Source organism: Natator depressus, chromosome 1, assembly GCF_965152275.1.
Source record: "Natator depressus isolate rNatDep1 chromosome 1, rNatDep2.hap1, whole genome shotgun sequence".
Classification (NCBI taxonomy): Eukaryota; Metazoa; Chordata; order Testudines; family Cheloniidae; genus Natator; species Natator depressus.
This window is the reverse complement of record NC_134234.1, coordinates 305872413-305893936: the sequence shown is the minus strand read 5'-3', so window position 1 is coordinate 305893936 and position 21524 is coordinate 305872413. Positions and strand designations below refer to the sequence as shown.

Sequence of the window (21524 nt, the reverse complement as noted above, 5' to 3'; positions counted from 1 at the left end):
AAATTATGCAAAGTAAGTTCTCATTTTCTTTGTTATGGAGTTAAGTTTTTTTTCAAACCTCACTTTCTTCTTGATTGTTTAAAAAAAACAACCCTAGATATTTTTGAGTGCCTTTCCTACTATATTTTATGCTCTTCCTTTAAACATGCCTTGACCACTTCTTGTCTTAACTATTCTAATTCCTTCTTTGATAGTCTTCCTACATCCCTCTTTTTTTAGCTCCAGGCATTTCAGAATTCTGGAAAAGAAGTATTTTGCTACGTTGCATGTAGCAATACATTGCAAGTATTTTGCATATTACTGCCCCGCATCTTCATTGTTTTCCAAGTCATCGCTGAATCCAGTTCAACCTCTACAACTTCAAAAATTTTCCGTAGGTTTGCTCTATATAAATATCTTGTACTATATTAAATCTTTTTTTACTAATGTAACCGTCCAGTTCTCCACTGTTGCACTCTCCTTGCAATTGCTGGAATGTACTACGGCATGCACAGAATAATAAAATGTACGGAAATTTATATGCTGTTCCAAGTATGCAGGCTTTACTGTAGATGCTTGTTTTTTTGTTACTCTAGGATTCTTTTTTTCAAATGTTGTTTGCAATTACTACCCTGGTTTAGTAGTGCATCTATTCCACACTGAGAATACACCCTACACCTAACTTCAAATTTCAGAATTCACTTGAACACTTTTTAGTTGATTGCAAAAAAGGACTAACCAATTTTTTAAGGGAAAGCAAGTAAACATCATACTTGCTTAAGTTCAAATACAGCTGACAAGATCTTACTTTAAGCTACTAAAAGAGTCCAAACCAAACAAAAACTATTCATTTTTGAGATAAGACCACACCTGTGAAATTCCCATACAAAAGGACATTGTTGAGAGAACTTGTGACTAAGTAAAATGAACTACAATTGCCTTCTTAAACTTAACTACATTGTGATGGCGATTACCAGAATAAAGTGATTGTAAATATGAAACCAATCAGTTAAAACATAACAGAGGAACACAGCAATGTTCAGATACCTGTGCAGCAAATTTTTGCAGGGGCTGATCTTTTCTCAATCTTTTCTTCTAGCATTAAAATGTATATATTGTGTGCTTTTTCTTTGTCCAGAAGTTTATCTCCAGAGCTTTTTCTTTGTGGGGAGGAGGAGAGTTTTACTTAAACTGAAAACTGAGGTTTAGAATTAAAATGTCATTTTTTGCTGCTTTAACAAAGTTATTTGCAGTCACTAACCTTTTCTGCCTCTGCATTTTACTTGTGCTGTGGGGGGAGCAGAAGTGACACCGAATACAAACATCTCTCTTGTGCTCACTGATCTTCTGTTCTAACAAGTATAAACATGTTCAGCTGTCAAAAGACAATCTAAGAAAAAACCCCAGGGTCTTAGTCTCTAAAATAATCTACACAGTTGTTATAGTGTGGAATCTAGTTTAAAGAAGATGAAAAAAAAATTCTGGATCTGAGATTTTAAATTTTATTTCTGTTAATTGTAGGTGTTACCTTTCTCCTCCCTCCCATCCCCTCAGTCATGCGTCAGTACTTTATAGATGACGAGGGATTATAATTGAATTTAAAATCACATTCCCTTTATTTCTCTTTCCTTGTAACCCCATTTCCCCTGTTCAAGTACCTTCTTCTCGCCTTGATTGTATGAGGCTTCTCTTCTTCCTTCTTGGGACTTAGGCCTTACGGGAAATAAACCTGTTAATATGATTTTTGTCTCAAGACCCCATGCACTCTCACTGCCTCCCCAGATGGTTGCTACCACAGTTCATTTTGATGCTTACTTCTGTCTTTCCTCCTACGTGGTAATGGAGAACCAGTACCTGAGCACAGGAATTACTTGGGAAATAAAGAACATACCAGGCAGATAGTGGGTTGAGTAGTCACAAAGTGGTGAGGACCCCCTAATGAGCAGGACAGGGAGAGAAGTCCTCACCCTACTAATCTCTCTGTGGATGTTGTATAAGTGTGAATCCCAGTGTAGGTGTGCATGCATCTCATGTTGTGAGATCAATTTTTGTAATAGTAGTGTCAGAGTGGCAAACAAAATGGTCTTTGTTCATGAGTGTGCCTTTTGTTGATTTTTGGGTGCAAGGCCTACTTGTCCACCTCTCTACAACTCCGGAGGCAAGTTGTCAGGCGTTCGCAGAATATAATTTAGTTACGTGTGAGTGGGTGACTCCCTTTCATGCAAAAATACTACAGGTCTTTAGGGAAAAGTTGAAAGGCACATCCTAAGAAGATCAGATGAGGGCCAGATCAGCCCTGCAGGCATACACAGTTGCCAGCTGTTAGCATCTGGAATACCAAGGAAGATCCAGAACATCATTCACACCTCTCATTGAAGGAAATGGAGCTCTTCAGCAAAAGAACTGACTACGCATTCTACTCCTTAACAGCCCCCAACTAAAACCTCTCCAACGCATCATCAAGGATCTGCAACGTATCCTGAAGGATGACCCATCACTCTCATAGATCTTGGGAGACAGGCCAGTCCTTGCTTACAGACAGCCCCCCAACCTGAAGCAAATACTCACCAGCAACCACACAACAAAAACACTAACCCAGGAACCTATCCTTGCAACAAAGCCCGTTACCAACTGTGTCCACATATCTATTCAGGGGACACCATCATAGGGCCTAATCACATCAGCCACACTATCAGAGGCTCGTTCACCTGCACATCTACCAATGTGATCTATGCCATCATGTGCCAGCAATGCCCCTCTGCCATGTACATTGGTCAAACTGGACAGTCTCTACGTAAAAGAATAAATGGACACAAATCAGACGTCAAGAATTGTAACATTCAAAAACCAGTTGGAGAACACTTCAATCTCTCTGGTCACTCGATTACAGACCTAAAAGTGGCAATTCTTCAACACAAAAACTTCAAAAACAGACTTCAAAAACGAGAAACTGCTGAATTGGAATTAATTTGCAAGCTGGATACAATTAACTTAGGTTTGAATAAAGACTGGGAGTGGATGTGTCATTACACAAAGTAAAACTATTTCCCCTTGTTTATTTCCCCTCCTACTGTTCTTCTCAACTGCTGGAAATGGCCCACCTTGATTATCACTACAAAAGGTTCCTCCCCCCCTCCCCCCACTGCTCTCCTGCTGGTAATAGCTCACCTTTCCTGGTCACTCTTGTTACAGTCTGTATGGTAACACCCATTGTTTCATGTTATTTATGTGTATAAAATCTCCCCATATATTTTCCACTGTATGCATCCAATGAGATGAGCTGTAGCTCGCGAAAGTTTATGCTCTAATAAATTTGTTAGTTTCTAAGGTGCCACAAGTCCTCCTATTCTTTTTAAGGCTCACCCTGTGATCACCGGGGTTCTGCACACCAACCTTCTACAAGAAGCTTTAAAGGTATCAGCCTCAATAGAAACAGTAGGCTCATCCATAGTCTCAGGGTAGACAGCCAGAGTCCCCATTGCAAAAATTATCATGATACTCCAGGAAATACCTGTCATTTGCTTCTCTCACCCACCCAACTCCATCAAGATAGCAGATTTGACTAAAGGTGTCAGGATCCACACTGAAAATGATCAGGAGCCAGTCTCCAGGAGCTGCCTTGTCCTGTTCCCTTGGCTTGGTATATGTCACGTCACCATGGACATATCTGCCCATGGTTATCCCATTTATTTCTATGGCCTTCTCTGTACTTCTTCAGAGACCCTTCTGACAAAAACCTGTTGCAAAAACTGGCCTCGTTGCTTCAATTGAGAGGCATAGAAGAGATTCCTTAGGAGTACAGGGGAAGAGACTTCCACTCCCAGTATTTCCTTATCCCAAAAAAGAAAAGAGGTTTTCATCCTGTCCTAGATCTGATTTGATTGAAAAAATACATATGCTGCCTCAGATTCAGAATGGTTATGCTTGCCTCCATCATTCTATCTCTTCAGACTCAAGACTAGTTTGTGAGTCTTGCCTTGCAAGACGCATAATTTCACGTAGCTGTGCACCCTCCCCACAGGAAAGGAAATACTTGATAGTCACAGTGGGACCAAATCATTACTAGTACAGGGTACTGCCATTTGGACTCTTCACAGCACCAAGGGTATTTATGAAATGCCTAGTAGTGGCAGCAGCACACCTGAGGAGGCAGGGCACCACGTATACCCCTACCAGGACAAATAACTGATCAAAGGCTGATTGCAGTGCGAGATGAGGATGGTGAGCCTCTAGTGCAGGGATGGCCAAACTGTGGCTCGTGAGCCACATGCAGCTCTTTTATCGTTAAAGTGCAGCTCACAGAGCCCCCCCCCCACTCCCATTCTCCACCTCCCAGACTGGGGGTGGGAGAGATTAGGATCTCTGCCTTGTAGCAGAGTGGTGGGGAAGGGGCTTCTGCCCAGTGGGGAGGGGAGTCTTGGGGTTTCAGCCCAATGGGGCGTAGCTGCCGGGGCTTGGGGCTTCAGCAGGAGAGGGGCTGAAGCCCTGAGCCCCGAGAGGAGTGCTCTGGCTCTTGAACTTCTAAAGATTGTCATATGCAGCTCAGTGGGTCACTAAGTTTGGCCACCCCTGGTCTAGTGTGTTCTATCCCTATTTGCCTGGCTGGGCTTACTAGTGAACTACAAAAAATTGCCATTCACACCATCTCATATAATACAGTTCATAGGAGCCATGATAGACTCTAGATCAGAAAAGTCATACGTGCCTGAGGACAGATTGCGCTCGTAACAAGCACTCGTCCTCCAACTTAATTCAAAACAACTGGGAGAGTAGGGGATTGTCTCACAGTATTAGTCTGCATGTCATTGTGCAAGAATGTGATGCCACTTGACAAACTTCACTTGCAGCCCCTCTAACTCTGGCTCAGGCCAGTCTATTCTGCAGCAAGTCATCAAATAAACAGGAAAAATTTCATTTCCCCAGCACATCGTTGTAGAGCTTGCTTGGTTGTTGGACCCCACAAATGCATGATGAAAGGCGCCCTTTTCAGTCTTCCCTGACAAACATGCTAATCATGGACATGTCAGGAACAGCCTGGGGAGCTCACTTGGGTCACTGACAGATTCAAGGAACTTGGTCCCTGCGTGATATGGAGTTGCACAGGAATGTCCTAGAGCTCAGAGTCATCAGAGTGGCCTGTGTAGCGTTTCTGCTTGTCCTCTGGAATTCAGTCTTCACAGACGTCATTGCAGCTATACATTTCAGAAACAAACAAGAGGCACCTATTCCTTGCCCTTGTGTGTGAAGGCTATCAAGTTTTGGACTGGTGCGATCAGAACAGTGTGACCCTGAGGGCTCTTCACCTTCCAGGAATCAGCAACAACTTGATGGATTTTTTGAGCAAGTAGACATTGAGTAATCACAATTGTCCTTGCACAGATCTAACATAGGACCAATATTTCATCATTTGTGCTCCCTAGGTGGTATTGTTTGTCAAAACTTGATTCATGAGAGAACTGAGTCCAGGGTGGCTGTTTGGAGTAAAGATCACCTGTTCAAAAGAGGTACATGAGGTATTGCTGAACAGTAGAAAGGTGTTGACATATCTGCAGAAGTGGAAGAGCTTCTACACAGGTGTACCCTTTCGGCATCTGTCTTTTGTTGACTCTTCCTTATCTGATGTCTAGGATTACCTTTTGGGTTTGAAGAACTCAGACCTTTCTCTGAGTTGTTAAAGTCCATTTAGCAGCCATTTCCAGTTGAAGAGCTTTCACTGTTTACTCACCCCACCATTTCCTGGTTAATCAAGGGATTAGCTAACCTTTTCCCATATCTCAGGGAACCTACCCCTACATGGAACTTGAACTTGATCTTCAATTCTCTAGTGAAGCCTCCTTTGAGCCACTAGCTAAATGTTCCCTTCTCCATTTGTCCATGAAAACTGTCTCTAGTGACTATCACCTCTGCTAGAAGAATCAGTGAGCTGGGGCTCTAACAGTGATTTCTTTTATCCACTTTCCTATAGAATGGAAACTTTAGCTTTTTGGCATCCCATGAGGGAAATTATGGAGCTCTCAGCTAGTTTTAATTAGGAAACAAACCTGGTCCTGACCTTTTTTGATCTTAACTGAAATACCAGGAGGTGTCACTGGGAGAAATGGGAAATCCCATGTCCAGGCTCTCATAAGATTTCAGAGAGATGTCACTGATTTCTTCTTTTGCCCTGGATTTGAAAAACATGTTTGCATTGTTTTTATTACATTTAAAATAAAACTGTTGTACTAAATGGGTTATTTAATAATTGGAGGCTTTATTTTTCATTTCTTTTGTAACACATGGTGTAAATGAAGCAGACACTGGAGAGTTGAGGCTAAATGTTTTTTAATAGGAGTAGATGAAATATAATGGAACAATCATTTAATGCATACAGAATTTTAATAAACCAAACTTACATAAGCCAGTTTTCATTAAAATAATTTGACCTGGTGAAAGCCAGTGGTCATATTTTACAAAACTGAAGTCTATTTCATGTACTTACTAGACGATGCAAGGAAATCATGTACATTTTGTAAACTGTATTTGATAAAGAAACTATAAATGGCTTAAGTAAATCACCACATACTAATGCAAGTAGCAGCTTATTCATACCAGGGTTAAGGAGAAGGGAGGAATTGCTGACATCGGAGCTAAAAATTTGATTCAAACTGAAATCAAATGTATTTTGTTTGGATAAGTATCCTGTCTGACTTCTGCTAATTGTTCCCCTACTTTTGCTAAGATTCATCTTGTGATTTAGTCATACCTGATGATGGTCGCCAGAGGCGGAGATGCTTTTGGTTCCATTTTGCCCGGGCCCCTGAGCAGGGCTGACTCTGCTTCCACCACAGGCACGGATGAGCTGCTGCTGGGGGAAGAGAGCGTGGCTTGGCCCCTTGCCGGTCACTGGCTGAGGGAAGCTGAGCGGCCTAGGCAGTTTTGACCATAGCTGTAGTGCAGGGGCGCTGGAATGGGAGGGCCAAGGGCCCTGCCCTTCCACTTTTTACCTGCCTTAAGGGTGAACGGGCTGGGGGAAGGGAGAAGGCACTAGGTTATCAACCTGCTTAGCCTGGGCTACCTCCTACCTGTGTCTTGTGGGCAGGCAGACAGGCTCTGCTTAGGCTGCAGCTTCCAGCCCCAGCTCCAAGGGCAGCAGGTGAGTAGTCCCCTTCTGGGCAGAGGGAGCTCAGCTAGCGGGGGGTGGAGAGGATAGAGTGACAGGGAAGGGGGAGAGGAACGAGTAGGGGCTGGTGCCTCGGGGGAAGAGGCGGAGCAGAGGGAGGTTCCGGCGCTCCTGTAGTAGTGTCCAGTTTTGAGAAATTGGAAAGTTGGCAACCCTACCCTCTTTCCCTCTTCTCTCTTGCTCTGTTTCCCTTCACCCTTTCCCTTCTGTGTCCTCTCTGCCTTCACTTTTTGCTTCATGTAGCTTATTGCCTTAGATAAACCCTCCCCAAAAATAAAATTGTGCAAATAACATGATGTTTGCAGCCATCACATTGTTCATTCTGCTGGTGTGTTATATCCCTTCCCTGGTTCTGTGTCTGTCTTGTCTATTTGGATTGTTAGCTCTTTGAGGCAGGGACTGTCTACTATTGTGTTTGTGCGGTGCCTAGCCCAGTGGGAGCCCTGTTCTTGATTGGTCCTTATGCACTACCATAATAAACATAATAATTTTCCAGATCTTTTCTTCCATGTTGGGCAACCTTGTACCAGACTTCCCTTGTGCCTGCAGCAAGTACCTGACTCACTTTACCTTATTCAAATCCCTTCCTTCCAATTGTTATTCTGGAACACGTTCCTTGTCTCAATGTTTCTTCTTAGATTCTATTGGCTGAGTAACACTTCCTTCCTTTGTTTATTCCCTGATTTACATCCTGATTTCTAATGACCTGAGTGTGATGAGCTCTTTAGATTACTTTCTCAAGTGGCAATGTTGACTCAATCTGTAAGCTCTGTGCACTGTCAACAACATTGGTTACAAATATCTTGCAGCTGTTTACTAACTAGCCTAATTATTTAATTACAGAAGCATAGATTACAATGTACCCTGCACATTGTAATATATGCTCAAGTATCGTCCTGTTATATTCCATATAGCTAAAATGGAAGAGTGAGAAAGAGCCATTTTGATTATAAGGGATCATGATAATAAGGAGGCCTCTGGTTGTGTGTCAAAATTGAGACCAAAAAAATCTCATGAGGATTATTTTGGCTTTTCAAGGCAACAAATAGAGAAGTGATCTCTATTTAAACATGGCAAAAATAACCCTCACAGTATGAGCTATGTGTTTTAGAGGCTAGCAGATGGATAATAAAAAAAAAAAATTCTTTCAAATACTCTGGAACAGAATTTAGTTACAATTTATTATAACTACTTAGGTCACTGTTAATCGGATTTTTAGATAAATGGGAAATAACTTTTCAGAGTAGTATAGAGGAAGCTGTAATAAAAATGAAAAATCTCACACATTAGCTGAAGTACAATTATAAATTGAGTGGAATAATAGAAAATAAAAAGCACTTGAAATTACTCTGGCTATTTAAAGCTTTAGGACAGAGGAAAGGAAACCAGTCTGGGTCAATGACTTGGATCTGTTAGAAGGCCCTTTCTCTACAGACGCTTTGCAAAAGCAGCATTGCACCCACTGCCTTCAGCTACCTCCTTATCTCAGCCTGCCTTCATATTCTTCCGCTTTCAGACCCTTTTATTTCAAAATCTGCCTGAATGTACAACATGAAAGGACTAAAAAAGTAGTTTTATTGGTAGGCATGCTTCAAACGATCATGACAATGATGGATCAAAGCTGTTAGTATATAGTTTAGCTATAGGGAAGTCTGCAGTAAAGTTATCACCCATGCCATTTGTATGTTTGCCAGTGTCTTGGTGCAGTTAAATTTGTGGGAGAAAATATAATGGCAGGAAAATATAATTGCAGAAATATATTTGTTTTGGAATGATGCATTAAAACATAATTTTGAAAGGTCTAGAACTTACTGTAGTTCAGTGAATTTTTAATATTTTCTAAAAATTTAATAGCTCTAAAGGGAGAGCGAACTATGACTAAGAAGTCTCAAAATTGCTATTAAAGCTATACGAACCTTGACACATAATTGGAAAGCAGAAAAATAGTCTAATTTATAAAAGTTTGCACTTTGCATACTAAAATCTAGAGGGATTAAACTGCAGTCCAAATGTTCATTAATCTTCCCATTGAAGCGTTGCTGTCTGAAGTGCAGCTGGGTTATTATTAAATCTGAAGAAGGATTTAAGATTCAGAATGCATTTTGAAGCTATTATGTATATTATAACTTTTCCACCATCATTTTGAATTGATCACCTTGTGAAAAATCAATCACGGAAAATGTGGAGTTGCTTTTTCACACATAAAGATTACTTTTTAGAACTGGGGGAAAAAGGGGTTGTGTGTGTTTGATTAAAAAGTTGACATTTTGAGCAAGTTGTGTTGGAATAACCTTATCCATGCTTTCTGTAATGAAAACTAGCTGTAGGAAGTAGGATTGTAAAACGATTTAAAAAAAATTAATCATGAGTTTAAAAAAAAATTAGTTACGATTAATTGAAGTTTTAATCATACTTTAGAGCCTACAAATCAAAGCATGAAAGGACATGTGAATGTTTAGCATATCTGGCACGTATATACCTTGCAACACTGACTACAATAGTGCCATGCGAGCTGCTGTTCTCACTTTCAGGCGACCTTGTAAATAAGAAGTGGGCAGCATTATCTACCGTAAATGTTTGTCTTAGCGGTTGACTGAACAAGAAATAGGACTGAGTGAACTTGTAGGTTCTGAAGTTTTACATTGTTTTGTTTTTGAGTGCAATTATGTTAAAAAAAATCTACATTTGTAAATTGCACTTTCACGATAGAAATTGCACTACAGTACTTGTATGAGATGAATTGAAAAAATACTATTTTATCATTTTTACAGCTCAAATATATATAATCAAAACTAATAATATAAAGTGAGCACTATACACTTTGTATTCTGTGTTGTAAATTAAATCACTATATTTGAAGATGTAGAAAAACATCCAAAAATATTTATAATTTAAATTGGTTTTCTATTATTGCTTAAAGTGATTAAAACTGTGATTGATTGTGACTGTTTTTTAATATAGTTAATTTGTTTTGCATTAATCACATACATTAACAGTAATTAATAGACAGCCCTAGTAGGAAGGAGAGGAGGTTCAAGAAGAGGGTGGCAGCCCAGCCCAGGAAAAAAAAGGCAAGGACGTATTTTCATTTTTGTGTGTGTAACTCTTAACCAAGCCAGTATTGATTCAAGACTTCTTGTTCCTTCATCCTGTATTTTCCAGTGCAGTCTCTGTGTCTTTTAGATTTTAAGCTCTTTGAGGTAGGGACTGTCTATATATCTGTATTTTCTACAGCACCAAGCACACTGTTGGCACTAGACAAATAGTACTAATCAAACTTTCTAATGATATATTATTGATTATAAACTCAGGTCAGCTTGCTAGATCTTCAGTCGTCTTTCCCCCTCTAAATTGTTGAACTGTTTTACCATTTTAGAGACTATTTTTCTTTTTAAATGTATTTTTCTTCTAAAAAGGGTGCATGCAGATAGATGATAATAATTAAAACACTCCTTCCTTATTTGACTTTTATGTTTCTGTGTTTATCTTTTGTCTCTCTTTTCTTCATCAGCCTTTCCCCGTTTCCACTTCCCTATTTCCCGGCCCACTTAGTCTATTTTCCCCTTCCACAACCATTCTACTGCTCTCCTGTCCTCTGCCATCTGCCATTTTGGTCCTCATTGTCTACAAATTCCCCTGCTTGGTGGGGAGTGTGGTCCTCGTGTCACCCAGACACTGTTCCTCAGATCAACAGTGGGGAATGGTGGGTAGGGAAGTCATTTCTTTTTTCCTTTGGCATGGGGAATCTTCTATCCTTGGCCTTCCTCTGTGGATCTTTCCTTCTCTCCCCCACAAACACCCCCATCCAACCCTTCCTCCCAAAAAGAGCCCCAAACCAAAAAACACCACGATCATGTTTCTTGGAATAAAAAAAAAACCTTCCTTGGTAGGAAGGGGAAGTATCCTTTTATCTTTGACTGTTCCGGCCTTCTGAAACCCAAATTCTCTCTCTTTCTCTCCTCCCCGCCCCACCCATCCTGAGGGTTATGGGAGGAGTGATAATATACTGCAGTGAAAAGTGAGAGGCAGCATAGTCTAGTGGATTTCAGGATGTGAGTTCTTATCCAGAGTCTGTCAATTACATTTGGTATGTCCATGGGCAAATCATTCGTAAGACTGTAAAGTCTCTGAGAGAAGGACCATGTTCTTCTGTATTTTCTCTGAAGTATCTAGTACTCATGGAAGCTGCAAAAGCATACCACAGAATATGATCTTCGGAGTACTATTGGAATTGTTAATGTGGGGTGTTTTTTTTTTTTTTTTTAAAAGAACTGATGCAGAAAGAATAAGAGAATTTTTGACCTGGCAGGAAATTTTTTTCATTGGATTGTCACTATTCTTTGTATCCCTTTTGCAAGTAATCTGAAACACATTGGGACCTGTCCTTTGGCCGTATTGTTGCTCTTCATGTGTTGCTTCCTAGAGTATCAGTTATGCATTTTATTGTTTGTCTGTAGAGTATCTTATAACTTTTTAGCCTTAACAGAAATATATTTTCTACAGCAAATGTGCCAAATTCTAATGGGATAACAAATCTGTTGTGGTGCAAAAGTCGTGGCCATTCCAGTGCTCAAGAGGGCTTTCACTTACATCTCCAACAGAAACCTAAGAGCAATACGCACCCCAACTTTATCAGAATGGCACTTCAATACAAAACCTTAACAGTGACCTCCATAATGTTAAGGCAAAATAACTTCCTATAGATATATTGAATGTGTGACGGTCAGATGTGCTGATCTGTTGATACAAAAGCATATGAGATCACTGTTAACATTTTGCATTGGAGTTCAGGTTTGATCAACCTGGGATATGTGTTGCTTTTGGGCATCTTTTGGAGATGAAAGCCTTATGGAACACTGGAGTGTGCTGTTGACAGTGTTGTAGGCAGTATGAAGGTGGAAAGGAATGAATTTCCATTGTTTTAAGTGTTTAGGTGGATGAAGTGTATAGCCCCATTAAAGTCAATGGCAAACTGGGATTTCATCCTCTCTGTTTCCAGTGCTCATGTCAGGAAAATGAGAGTAGTGGGCCTATAATACTTCATCTGTCTCAGGGAGGTTTGTGTGCCCTTCATTGGGCTGTGGAGAATGGAAGGAAGCAACCACACTTTTTGGGTTCACATATGCACATACTACTACACCTCTACCCCGATATAATGTGGTCCTCGGGAGCCAAAAAATCTTACCGCGTTATAGGTGAAACTGCGTTATATCGAACTTGCTGATGATCCACTGGAGTGCGCAGCCCCGCCCCCCAGAGTGCCCCTCTTTACCGCGTTATATCCAAATTTGTGTTATATCGGGGTACAGGTGTATATACACCCAAATACTTAAGTGCACACTGCTTTTTGTGGAGAAATGTTAAAGCATCCTTTATATGCTCTCTGGGTTCCTTTTTGCTATCAATAACAGTGCTCAGAGTAACAGCCGTGTTAGTCTGTATTCGTAAAAAGAAAAAAGAAAAGGAGTACTTGTGGCACCTTAGAGACTAATTCACTTTGGCCTGCAGTGCATAACAATATTAGGTGATTGAGACTATTACAGAGCGCGAGTACTTACAAACAACCTTAACAGAATTTCCAGATTCTTCTATGATACTATTAAACTTCACAGCTTTCTTTGTAAGCGTGGGATAGTTCTGCAAACTCATTTTTAACAAAAAGTAAGAAATTTCTCCTTCTCCAAAGGAATTACTAAGGTTGAAGGTATATTGGTTGGGCGGTGTGGGGAAGGTTACATGGGGGCTTATGCTAATGTAAATAATGGAATTAAGTCTCCAAGGATTTTAATTTGGCACTTTCCAGGGATGCTAAATTAACTGGGGAAAAAAGACACCTTTTTCTCTCCACACCTTCCCCAATAAGCAACACATATTTTCAAAGTACTGGGTTGGTGTTTTTACCTACACAGCTTTCATTAAGCCTAATGAGAGTTGTACAGTGGAAACACAGCATAACTTAGAACATGTATTAATGTTTCAGGGTTTTACTGAACCTTTTTTACTGGTATGAGGAGAGACTGTATTATGGATTAAATTTTTAACGGGGCTTCACTCTGTTTCTCTTTGCCTGCATGATTTTTGAGTGCTCATATACACAGGCTATATAATTTACATGTACAAAAGCCCTCTGAATAAGTAATGTTTTGAAAATTTTGATCTCTTTTGGTCCTCAAACATCCAAATATGTATGATTTCAAAATAGAGATATAGTAGGGTGTTTTTTCAGACTAATAGCTACTAACCCACATTGGGGAAAAATAGCTACTGCAAGAGAACTTTGACAACGAAACAAATACTTGCAGTGAAAGGATCTTTATATTTCAAGCAAAATTAACCCTGTATGACGCCATTGACAAATGTGCTGAGACTTGCATGGTTTCCATTTTACACTCGAGTGGAGCAAAAATGAGAACCACAAGTCACTCTGGGGAAACATTTAATGAAGAGGAATAATCTTTTCTCCTACCACAAACTTAACCGTGGTTTTGTTTGGTAAATAACTGTAAAATTTGGGTCCCACATCCAGGGATGGCCTATCCTGGGAGATCAGAGTATAAAACACTAATTTTTAACAAAGAATCATATTTATTTTGTGCAGAAATGATTTTTTTAAAAGAGCTACTCACCTTCCTGTCCAATGGCAATTAGGGAACTCCCTTGCAAGTGGAATGAAAATCCTATTGGTTTTAAACAAACTATTTGTTTTAAACAAAATTGCTTTCATTTAAAAAAAAAAGATTGTTTTCAGTTATCTGTTGTTGCAGAAATTGCCTTTTGTAGTGTATGAATGTAATGCATTCTTCCTGAGTCTGCCAGATACAGTTTCAGTGTGTTTCAGGGCTGGCTCTAGGTATTTTGCCACCCCAAGTGCAAAAAAACACAACCCTCAGAGAGCGCAACTTCCGAAGCAAAAAAACCCAAAAAACAAACAACAACAACAAAAGCACCCGGAATGCCACCCCTGGAATTGTGCCACCCCAAGCACATGCTTGGTTTGCTGGTGACTTGAGCCGGTCGTGGCATGTTTTGATGCTCATCACTTTCACAAGTATTAAATATAACATTTAATAAGATTCTAGTCATCTTTAATGCTGATTTTTAGATCCCCGAATAACTTGGAAATAGACTTGATTCTTGTCAACTTGGGAAAGCTGTGGGCACCAGCAGAGAGGCAGTAAACTGGGGCAGTTCATGGGGACAGTAATAACACACCTGCTTCTTAATTTTCATAGCTCTCCAGCTCTGTTTTAATCAGTAGAACTCAAGGTGCTTTACAAAGGGAGGTCAGTTGCATTACCCATTTTACAGATGGGGAAACCAAGGCACGGGGAGGTGAAATCGCTTGCCCATGGTCACCCAGCAGACCAATCACAGAGCTGGGAATAGAACCCTGGGCTTCTGAGCCTCAGTCTAGTGCTCTGTCCTCTAGGCATACTGAGCTCCCTCATCTTACTCTTGTTTCAAGTACCAGCCATAACACTGGTGGGGGTAGATCAGAAAGCCAGAATAACATACTTCTGAATATCCTTTCTTTGGAATGTTCCACAGAATTTTATTCAGATTTCATAAACTAGCACCTCTTTTCATAAATTACATTGATAGCAAGTATTACAAAATTAGAATGGAAAACCATTTGTCTTGGCAACAGCAACAGGAATATTCACTGTTGGGGAGTAGCATATGTGAAACTAACAGCAAACTGCCTGTGCACTCAAAAAACATCCTTTGATTTCTTGTTTTCTCTTTTTGTTTCCTCATATTTATTTTTCTCTAATTGCTTTTTCCTGGTCTCTCTCTAGCTGTCTGTCTTGTGATTCTCTTTTCCTTTTGAAGTTTTCTCTTTTTCAAATTCCTTCTCCTTTTTCTTCCTTTGTTGGTCTGTCTCATTTTTCTTCCCCCTCCTTCCTTTTAATTTTATTGGGACCCTTTCACTCAATGTGTGAATCCCTCATTTTTCTTGCTCTCTTTTCCCCCAGTTTTCCCCTCTCATACTAATCTGGACCCCCATTTTTCCAGTGTCTCTTTGCAGACCTGCTTTTCCCATTATCTCTTTCTATATGCTTTGGTGCATCTCCCCTTGTTTCTTATGTGCTTCCTTTTACTTTCAATTTCCTCATATGGTTGTGGGGGGCCCTTTGACCAGCCTGTTGCGTTCTCCCCCAGCTCTATGTCAGTTCACTTCCTAGCTCTGTCTTTTAGTCAGTCTGAGACAGCACTATTGAAGGAAGTTGTCAGGAAGACTTTAGAGGTCAGAGTAGCACAAAGAGGAATTGGAGAGACCATCACAAAGCTGATGACTGATGGGGAGGGATTTTTGCCTAAACGTAGGGGAGTGCTGGTCCCACAGAGGAGAGATGTTCACTTGTTATTCCTCGGCCCTTGCCAGTGGTAGAACCCAATAGCTTTCCTGTTGAGTTCTTTGCCTTCAGTGTTGCTAAGCATTCTTGAGTTAAGTAATAGATTTCCAGATCTTCCAGAGAAATCAGGGTGTAGCATAGTAGTGCTTTCTCTCTCTACAGCCAAGGGAATGTCCTGTGAAAAATGTAATCCAAGCATACTTTTGCAAATGTTTCTTTTCCCAAATAGATGCAGTTGGATCTAATCAGAGGGCAACAAGTATTTCTAGTTTTGCTCCAGAGGTGGAAGTAGTTTTGGTTCCTTGATAGGGTTGCCAACTTTCTAATTGCACAAAACTGAACACCCTTGCCCCATCTCTACCTGAGGCCCCGCCCCTGCCTTCTCTGAGCCCCGCCCCCTGCACACTCTCTCCCCTCCTTCCTCTGTTGCTCACTCTCTCCAACCCTTGCTAATTTTCACAAGGCTGGGGCACATCCCTCTAATTTTTTCCATCCGTGAGTGGAATAAATGTTATGTGCACCGAAGTGTGTGCTGACGTGCACCACCAGTAGAAACAAAAAAACCTATATATATATATTGTGACAGGGTCAGGCCATATGGCTATAGGAGAGTAATAGAAGGCAGATATATTAGCCCCAGGCTAAGTAGGTCCCTTTTCCTTGGGTAAGGTAACAGGGAAGGTTTCAGAACAATCAGGAGCCTTCTGGAGACAATTAAGACAGGCTGATTAGAACACCTGCAGCCAATCAAGAAGCTGCTAGAATCAATTAAGGCAGGCTAATCAGGGCACCTGGGTTTTAAAAAGGAGCTCACTTCAGTTTGTGGTGTGCGTGTGTGAGGAGCTGGGAGCAAGAGGCACTAGGAGCTGAGTGTGAGAACGTGGACTGTTGGAGTAGAAGGCGGGCCCAGGTTCCCCCCAAACCTCCCAACTCCTGGTCAGACACAGGAGTTGTTGTCCTGGACTGGGGGTTCATGAAAATGGCCAAACTGAGGGCTGCTGTGAAGCTCCAAGGTGAGCAAATCTGCCAGTAAGCACAAAACCCACCAAGGTAGAGGAGGAACTTTGTCTCTCTCTCTCTCTCTCTCTCTCTGTTTAAAAACTTACCATAGGGAAAATTACTCCAGACAGGACAGGTTAGGCATTTTAGAACTCACTACTCAAAAGAATTAAATTTAAGTGTAAGAGAAATAAAAATTATGAAATGCATAGACCAGTCAAAACACTAAAATAACACACTTGAAAAGAAAATTACAGAGAATATATGTGCATTGCAAAAAGTTCAAAGAAGTAACAACAATAATAATACAAGTATGTGTTGGGAGGTGAGTGTGAAAAAGACTGTGTGTGTGTGTGAGAGAGAGAGACACACACATTCAGAAACCGTGTGTGTGCTGGCTGCTGGGGAAAGCTGTGCGCTGTCTCTTTAAGACACTCACCGAAAGCTCTCCTGCTCTGTCCTGAGCCCTGTCGTCTCCTCTCCCCTGCTCTGTGGAGGTGGGGTACATGGGCGGGGAGTGGGGTGGGGGGAGAGAGAGACTGTGTGAGGTGGCTGCTGGGGAAATCTCAGAAACAGTGCACTGTCTCTTTAAGAAAGACACTCAGCCACTCACCATTCAGACCTTACACTGTAACAGCTCCCAGTCCTCCTGAGCCAGGCTGTATCTCCTCTGCCCTGCTCTGTGGAGATGGAGGGTCCCAGGAGCAGCTGCAGGATGGAGCAATGTGGGGGGAGGGGCACCTGAACACAAATCAGCTGGGAGGCACTTAAATCTTTCCTGCATGGCTGCCCAAGTGCGCAGCTTACAGGGAACACGGCTGGGCAGGAGGTTGGGGTGCAGGCTTTGGGGTGGGCCAGGGATGAGGGTTTTGGGGTGTAGGAGAGGGCTCTGGGCTGGGGGATGGAGCCTAGGGGTTCGGTGTGTGGAAAGTGGCTCTGGGGTGAGGCCAGAAATGAGGGGTTCAGGGTGTGGGAGGGGGTTCTGGGCTAGGGCAGGGGTGCAGGCTCTGGGAGGGAGTTTGGGTGCGGGAGGGGGTGTGGATGCAGGAGGGGACTCAGCTGGGTCGCGGGAGGGGGTGTGCAGGAGAGGGTGAGGGATGTGGGCTCAGGGAGCTCCCTGGGAGCAGTGACATGTCCCTCGGCTCCTAGGCGGAGGCGCGGCTAGACAGCTCTGTGTGCTGCCTCAGCCCACGGGCGCTGCCCCCGCAGCTCCCATTGACCGCGTTTCCCAGCCAATGGGAGCGGCAGAGCCAGTGCTCGGGGCAGCACGCGGAGTCCCTCTCTCCTCCGCCTAGGAGCCAAGGGACTTGTCGCCTCTTCTGGGGAGCTGTGCGGAACCAAGTAGGGAGCCTGCCAGCCCCGCCAACTGGACTTTTAATAGCCTAGTCCACGGTGCTGACCAGAGCCATCAGGGTCCCTTTTCGACCGGGTATTCTGGTCGACAGCTGGCAACCCTATTCCTTAACTGTCTTATTATCACTTAGATCTTTATCAAAGGATTTGTATCTGCATTTCCTCTGATACCAGTGGAGTTCCATGGGAACTGCAAAGTTCTTCGAGGAGTGTCCCTGTGGGTGCTCCACTTTAGGTGTCTTGGCGCATTGCGCTTATAACTGAAGATTTACAGTAGCAGTGTCTCGGTTGGCTGCGCACGCATGGCAGCTGTCTCGCCACACTCTGATCGGCTACCTAGCATGTGCAGCCAACCGACCCCCAGTTCCTTCTTTACTGCCCTTGGCTTGAGTCGGAGCAACAGCAGCACCCCTTTCACTTTGTAGAAAGTTTATATTCCTTCCTTTTTCTTTTATCTTCTCTATTCTAGTTAACTTCGGTTACCATTACTTTTAGTTTCTTCCATAATTTAAAAAAAAATCAGGGTAGTTTTTCACCTCCCGCCCCTGGCAGGCCTCCACCAATGACTGCTTAAACACGGGCTCCCCCGTTTCTCTCCAGAGCTGGACCTTCCTCAGGCATGCCTGGTTCCCCTGGATTTAAATGCTGCCTGACCTGCAGGCTATCTATACCTGTTTCAGATGGCCATGCTCAGTGAGTCCGCTGTCTCAGAGAGACCCATATTCCTCAAAAGTGTCCTCATTGTAAAAAATTGACTGTCAGGACGCTGAAGGCCAGGGACCGCCAATATTACTCATGATGGAGAAATCCCTCAGGCCAACCTCCAATCCAGATTCCAGGACGCCTCTTGGCCAATGGTCACCAGCAGCAGCCTCAGACAAGGGCTCTACTACCAAGACTGCTTCGAAGAACCCTATCACTAAAAGGCAACCAAACACCCGTTTCAGTCATTGCTACAGCGAGACCTGCCTAAAAAGAAACGGTCTCCTGGCAAAAAATCTGCCCCAGTACCGATGACACCAAGAGCCTCGGACTGCGAGGCACTGGGAATGTCCTGTACTGAGATTTCCCAAGGAGCCAAGGACCTGGTACGGGCAGGCTCTCAGTCGGGTGAGCTATCTAAAGCCAAGCTCCTTAGCTTGGCACCGACCATGAAGAAGAATGTCTCGGCACCGCCCGCTGTAATGGCGCCACCTGCTGCACATATACAGCTCAGCAAGACCTCGGCACCAACAGTTCTGACCCTCTCCTCTCAGATTGCGCTGCCATTCCTGGCACCGAGCTTCCTGATACTGCAACTTTTCCCTAGATAGGCAGACCTGGCAGTTTCTTCTACACCAGGGACCCCTCTATTCGGTACCAATGCTACCCCAGCGAGGCCCGGACCAAGCCAGACCATCACCCCAGGAGCTTCGGTGCCACCTTCTTCCAGTGATGATGTTGAGGAGGATGACCCAGGACTATGTAGAGAAAACTAAATCAGTATTTTAGTGGTTTTAGCAAGTACAATTACAGGTATGCAAATGAGTTAGTCCTTGTTAATATGTTGGCTCATGAGCATCTGATGTCACAATCCCATTACCTAACAGTGAGCTGTTTATTATTATTTTGAAATCAGCCTTTTAATTTTTTTTAAAGCTATATTTTCCCTCTTCTGTTTGTAAGAAACACACTAGCAGACTGTCAAAATGCAGGAGACCAGTGGAATTTATTCTGTTTTTACAGGCTTTTAATGTTTTATTCTCTTTAACTGTTCTTAACTATGATCATTTTTGTTTTGTTTTACTGGTTGTGTAATTGTTTGGCTGAGAAAGGAATGAAGTTGCTTGGGACTAGTGCTTGGAGAAGAGGGGACAAATCGTCCTGGTTGCTGTGTCTTGGTGTCTTTCTGGTGCTGAGTCTGCATGTCTCCCGAGCCAATGCCTTTTGGGTTGCTCATCTGAACATATCATTTCAAATAGGGAACAAGACCGTATGGGAGTTAGCTGACAATGGAGTATTTGGAAAAAACTCCCCATTGAAGAAGGTGTCTGGAGTGGTGGTGCCACCAGAGGGAATGAACCAAATTGCCTGCAACCCCTTAACAAACTTCAGCAGGCCTGTAAACTCTGAGACCTGGATAGCCCTCATTAAGAGGGGACACTGTACCTTCACAAAGAAAATAAATGTGGCAGCAGAGAGGGGAGCAGTTGGCGTGATTATCTATAACCATCCAGGTACAGGAAATGGAGTATTTCCTATGATGTACCTGGGTTCAGAAGATGTTGTTGCAATTATGATTGGCAATCTGAAAGGCGTGGACATTTTACACTTGATACAGAATGGCATCCAAGTAATAATAGCAATAGAAGTAGGAAAACGCTATGGTTCCTGGATGAATCATTACTGGGGGTCGCTTCTCATCTGCACATTGGTAACGGTGGCCTATTTTACCTTTTACTGTGCTGGAAGGCTAAGGATAGCAAGAACTCATATCAGGAGATGCCAACAGTTAACAGATGTCAAGAAAGCTATTGGTCAACTTGAGCTTCGCATATTAAAAGAGGGTGACAAGGAAGCCGAAACAGATGCAGAGAACTGTGTAGTGTGTCTGGAAGTATACAAGCCCAAAGACGTAGTGCGCATTTTAAGATGCAGACATATTTTCCATAGGAAGTGCATTGACCCTTGGCTGCTGAAGCACAGAACATGCCCCGTGTGCAAATATGACATTCTCAAAGCTAGGGAAACTGAGCTGCCTGTTAAAAATGAAGCAGAGTCTTTACAAGCTGTAGTGCCAAATGAAGCTCCTAACACCACTTTACTTAATGAAGAAGATAATCATAATGAATATGTGTTAGTACAAGGTGCAGAGAGACCATCTGTGGATGAATAACTTTCTTCACAGATGGATAATCAAACCATTTCTTTGGTCCTTCATGTTGCTTCACCTTGATCACCTAGTTTGTAAAGGTCAAAATTAAACTTATATTCTTGAAATAAATTCCAAAATTCTGTCAGCATAAATTTTGAACTCTTTTTGCTAATTTCAATAATGCTCTGAAATGTAGAACGGATGAACGTGAATGAACTTGGCAAGTATTTCTATGATAATGAGTACTTTTTACGTGACACTTTTTGGCAACTTAAATGTCACCGTTTACACTTTCTGTATAAAAATAGTTAGGAAAACTTTGTCCTGAAAAAGAATTAAATTGTCTCTGCAACTTATTACCTATGAAAAATTTCAGCCTTCAAAAACAAACATCTGTGTGTTTTTGTGCAGTAGCCTGGTATGGCAAAGATATACAACGTTTCATTTTAATATATGGATATCACATCCTTTTGGTTAAATTATACCTTCCTAGCTAGGTAAAACACATGATTTTAAAACCAGTTAGGATTTTTTTTTACAATTTAAATCGAAGTAGCAGATGTATTTCCTATTCTCAGTCTTTTTTCTGTTGAGGCAGGGGTTTGGAGGGCACTGCTCAGATGAGGTGGGAGATAGGAGACCAGAGAAGCCTTGAGGCAGCATTAGGCAGAGTTATAGTTTCTGCTGGGAGTCTGCTTAGGTTTAAGGAACACTTCTTCCCTTTTTCTCTTCCCCGCTCCCTCCCACCCCCAACTTTTATCCTTCAAAGACTCAGGAGAGAGCGAGAGAAACTGATCGTTGATACTGATTTACTTACTACATA

At 42.2% G+C, this 21524-nt stretch overlaps 2 protein-coding genes across 17 annotated transcripts in view; both read left to right on the top strand.

Moving 5' to 3' along the window:
• Window positions 1-21524, top strand: part of CADPS2 (calcium dependent secretion activator 2) — a 555767-nt gene that overhangs the window by 137483 nt on the left and 396760 nt on the right. The gene's annotated exons all lie outside the window — the stretch shown is intronic.
• Window positions 19664-20722, top strand: RNF148 (ring finger protein 148). Its single transcript, XM_074952156.1, has one exon. The coding sequence runs from the start codon at window positions 19664-19666 to the stop codon at window positions 20720-20722; it is 1059 nt and encodes a 352-aa protein (XP_074808257.1).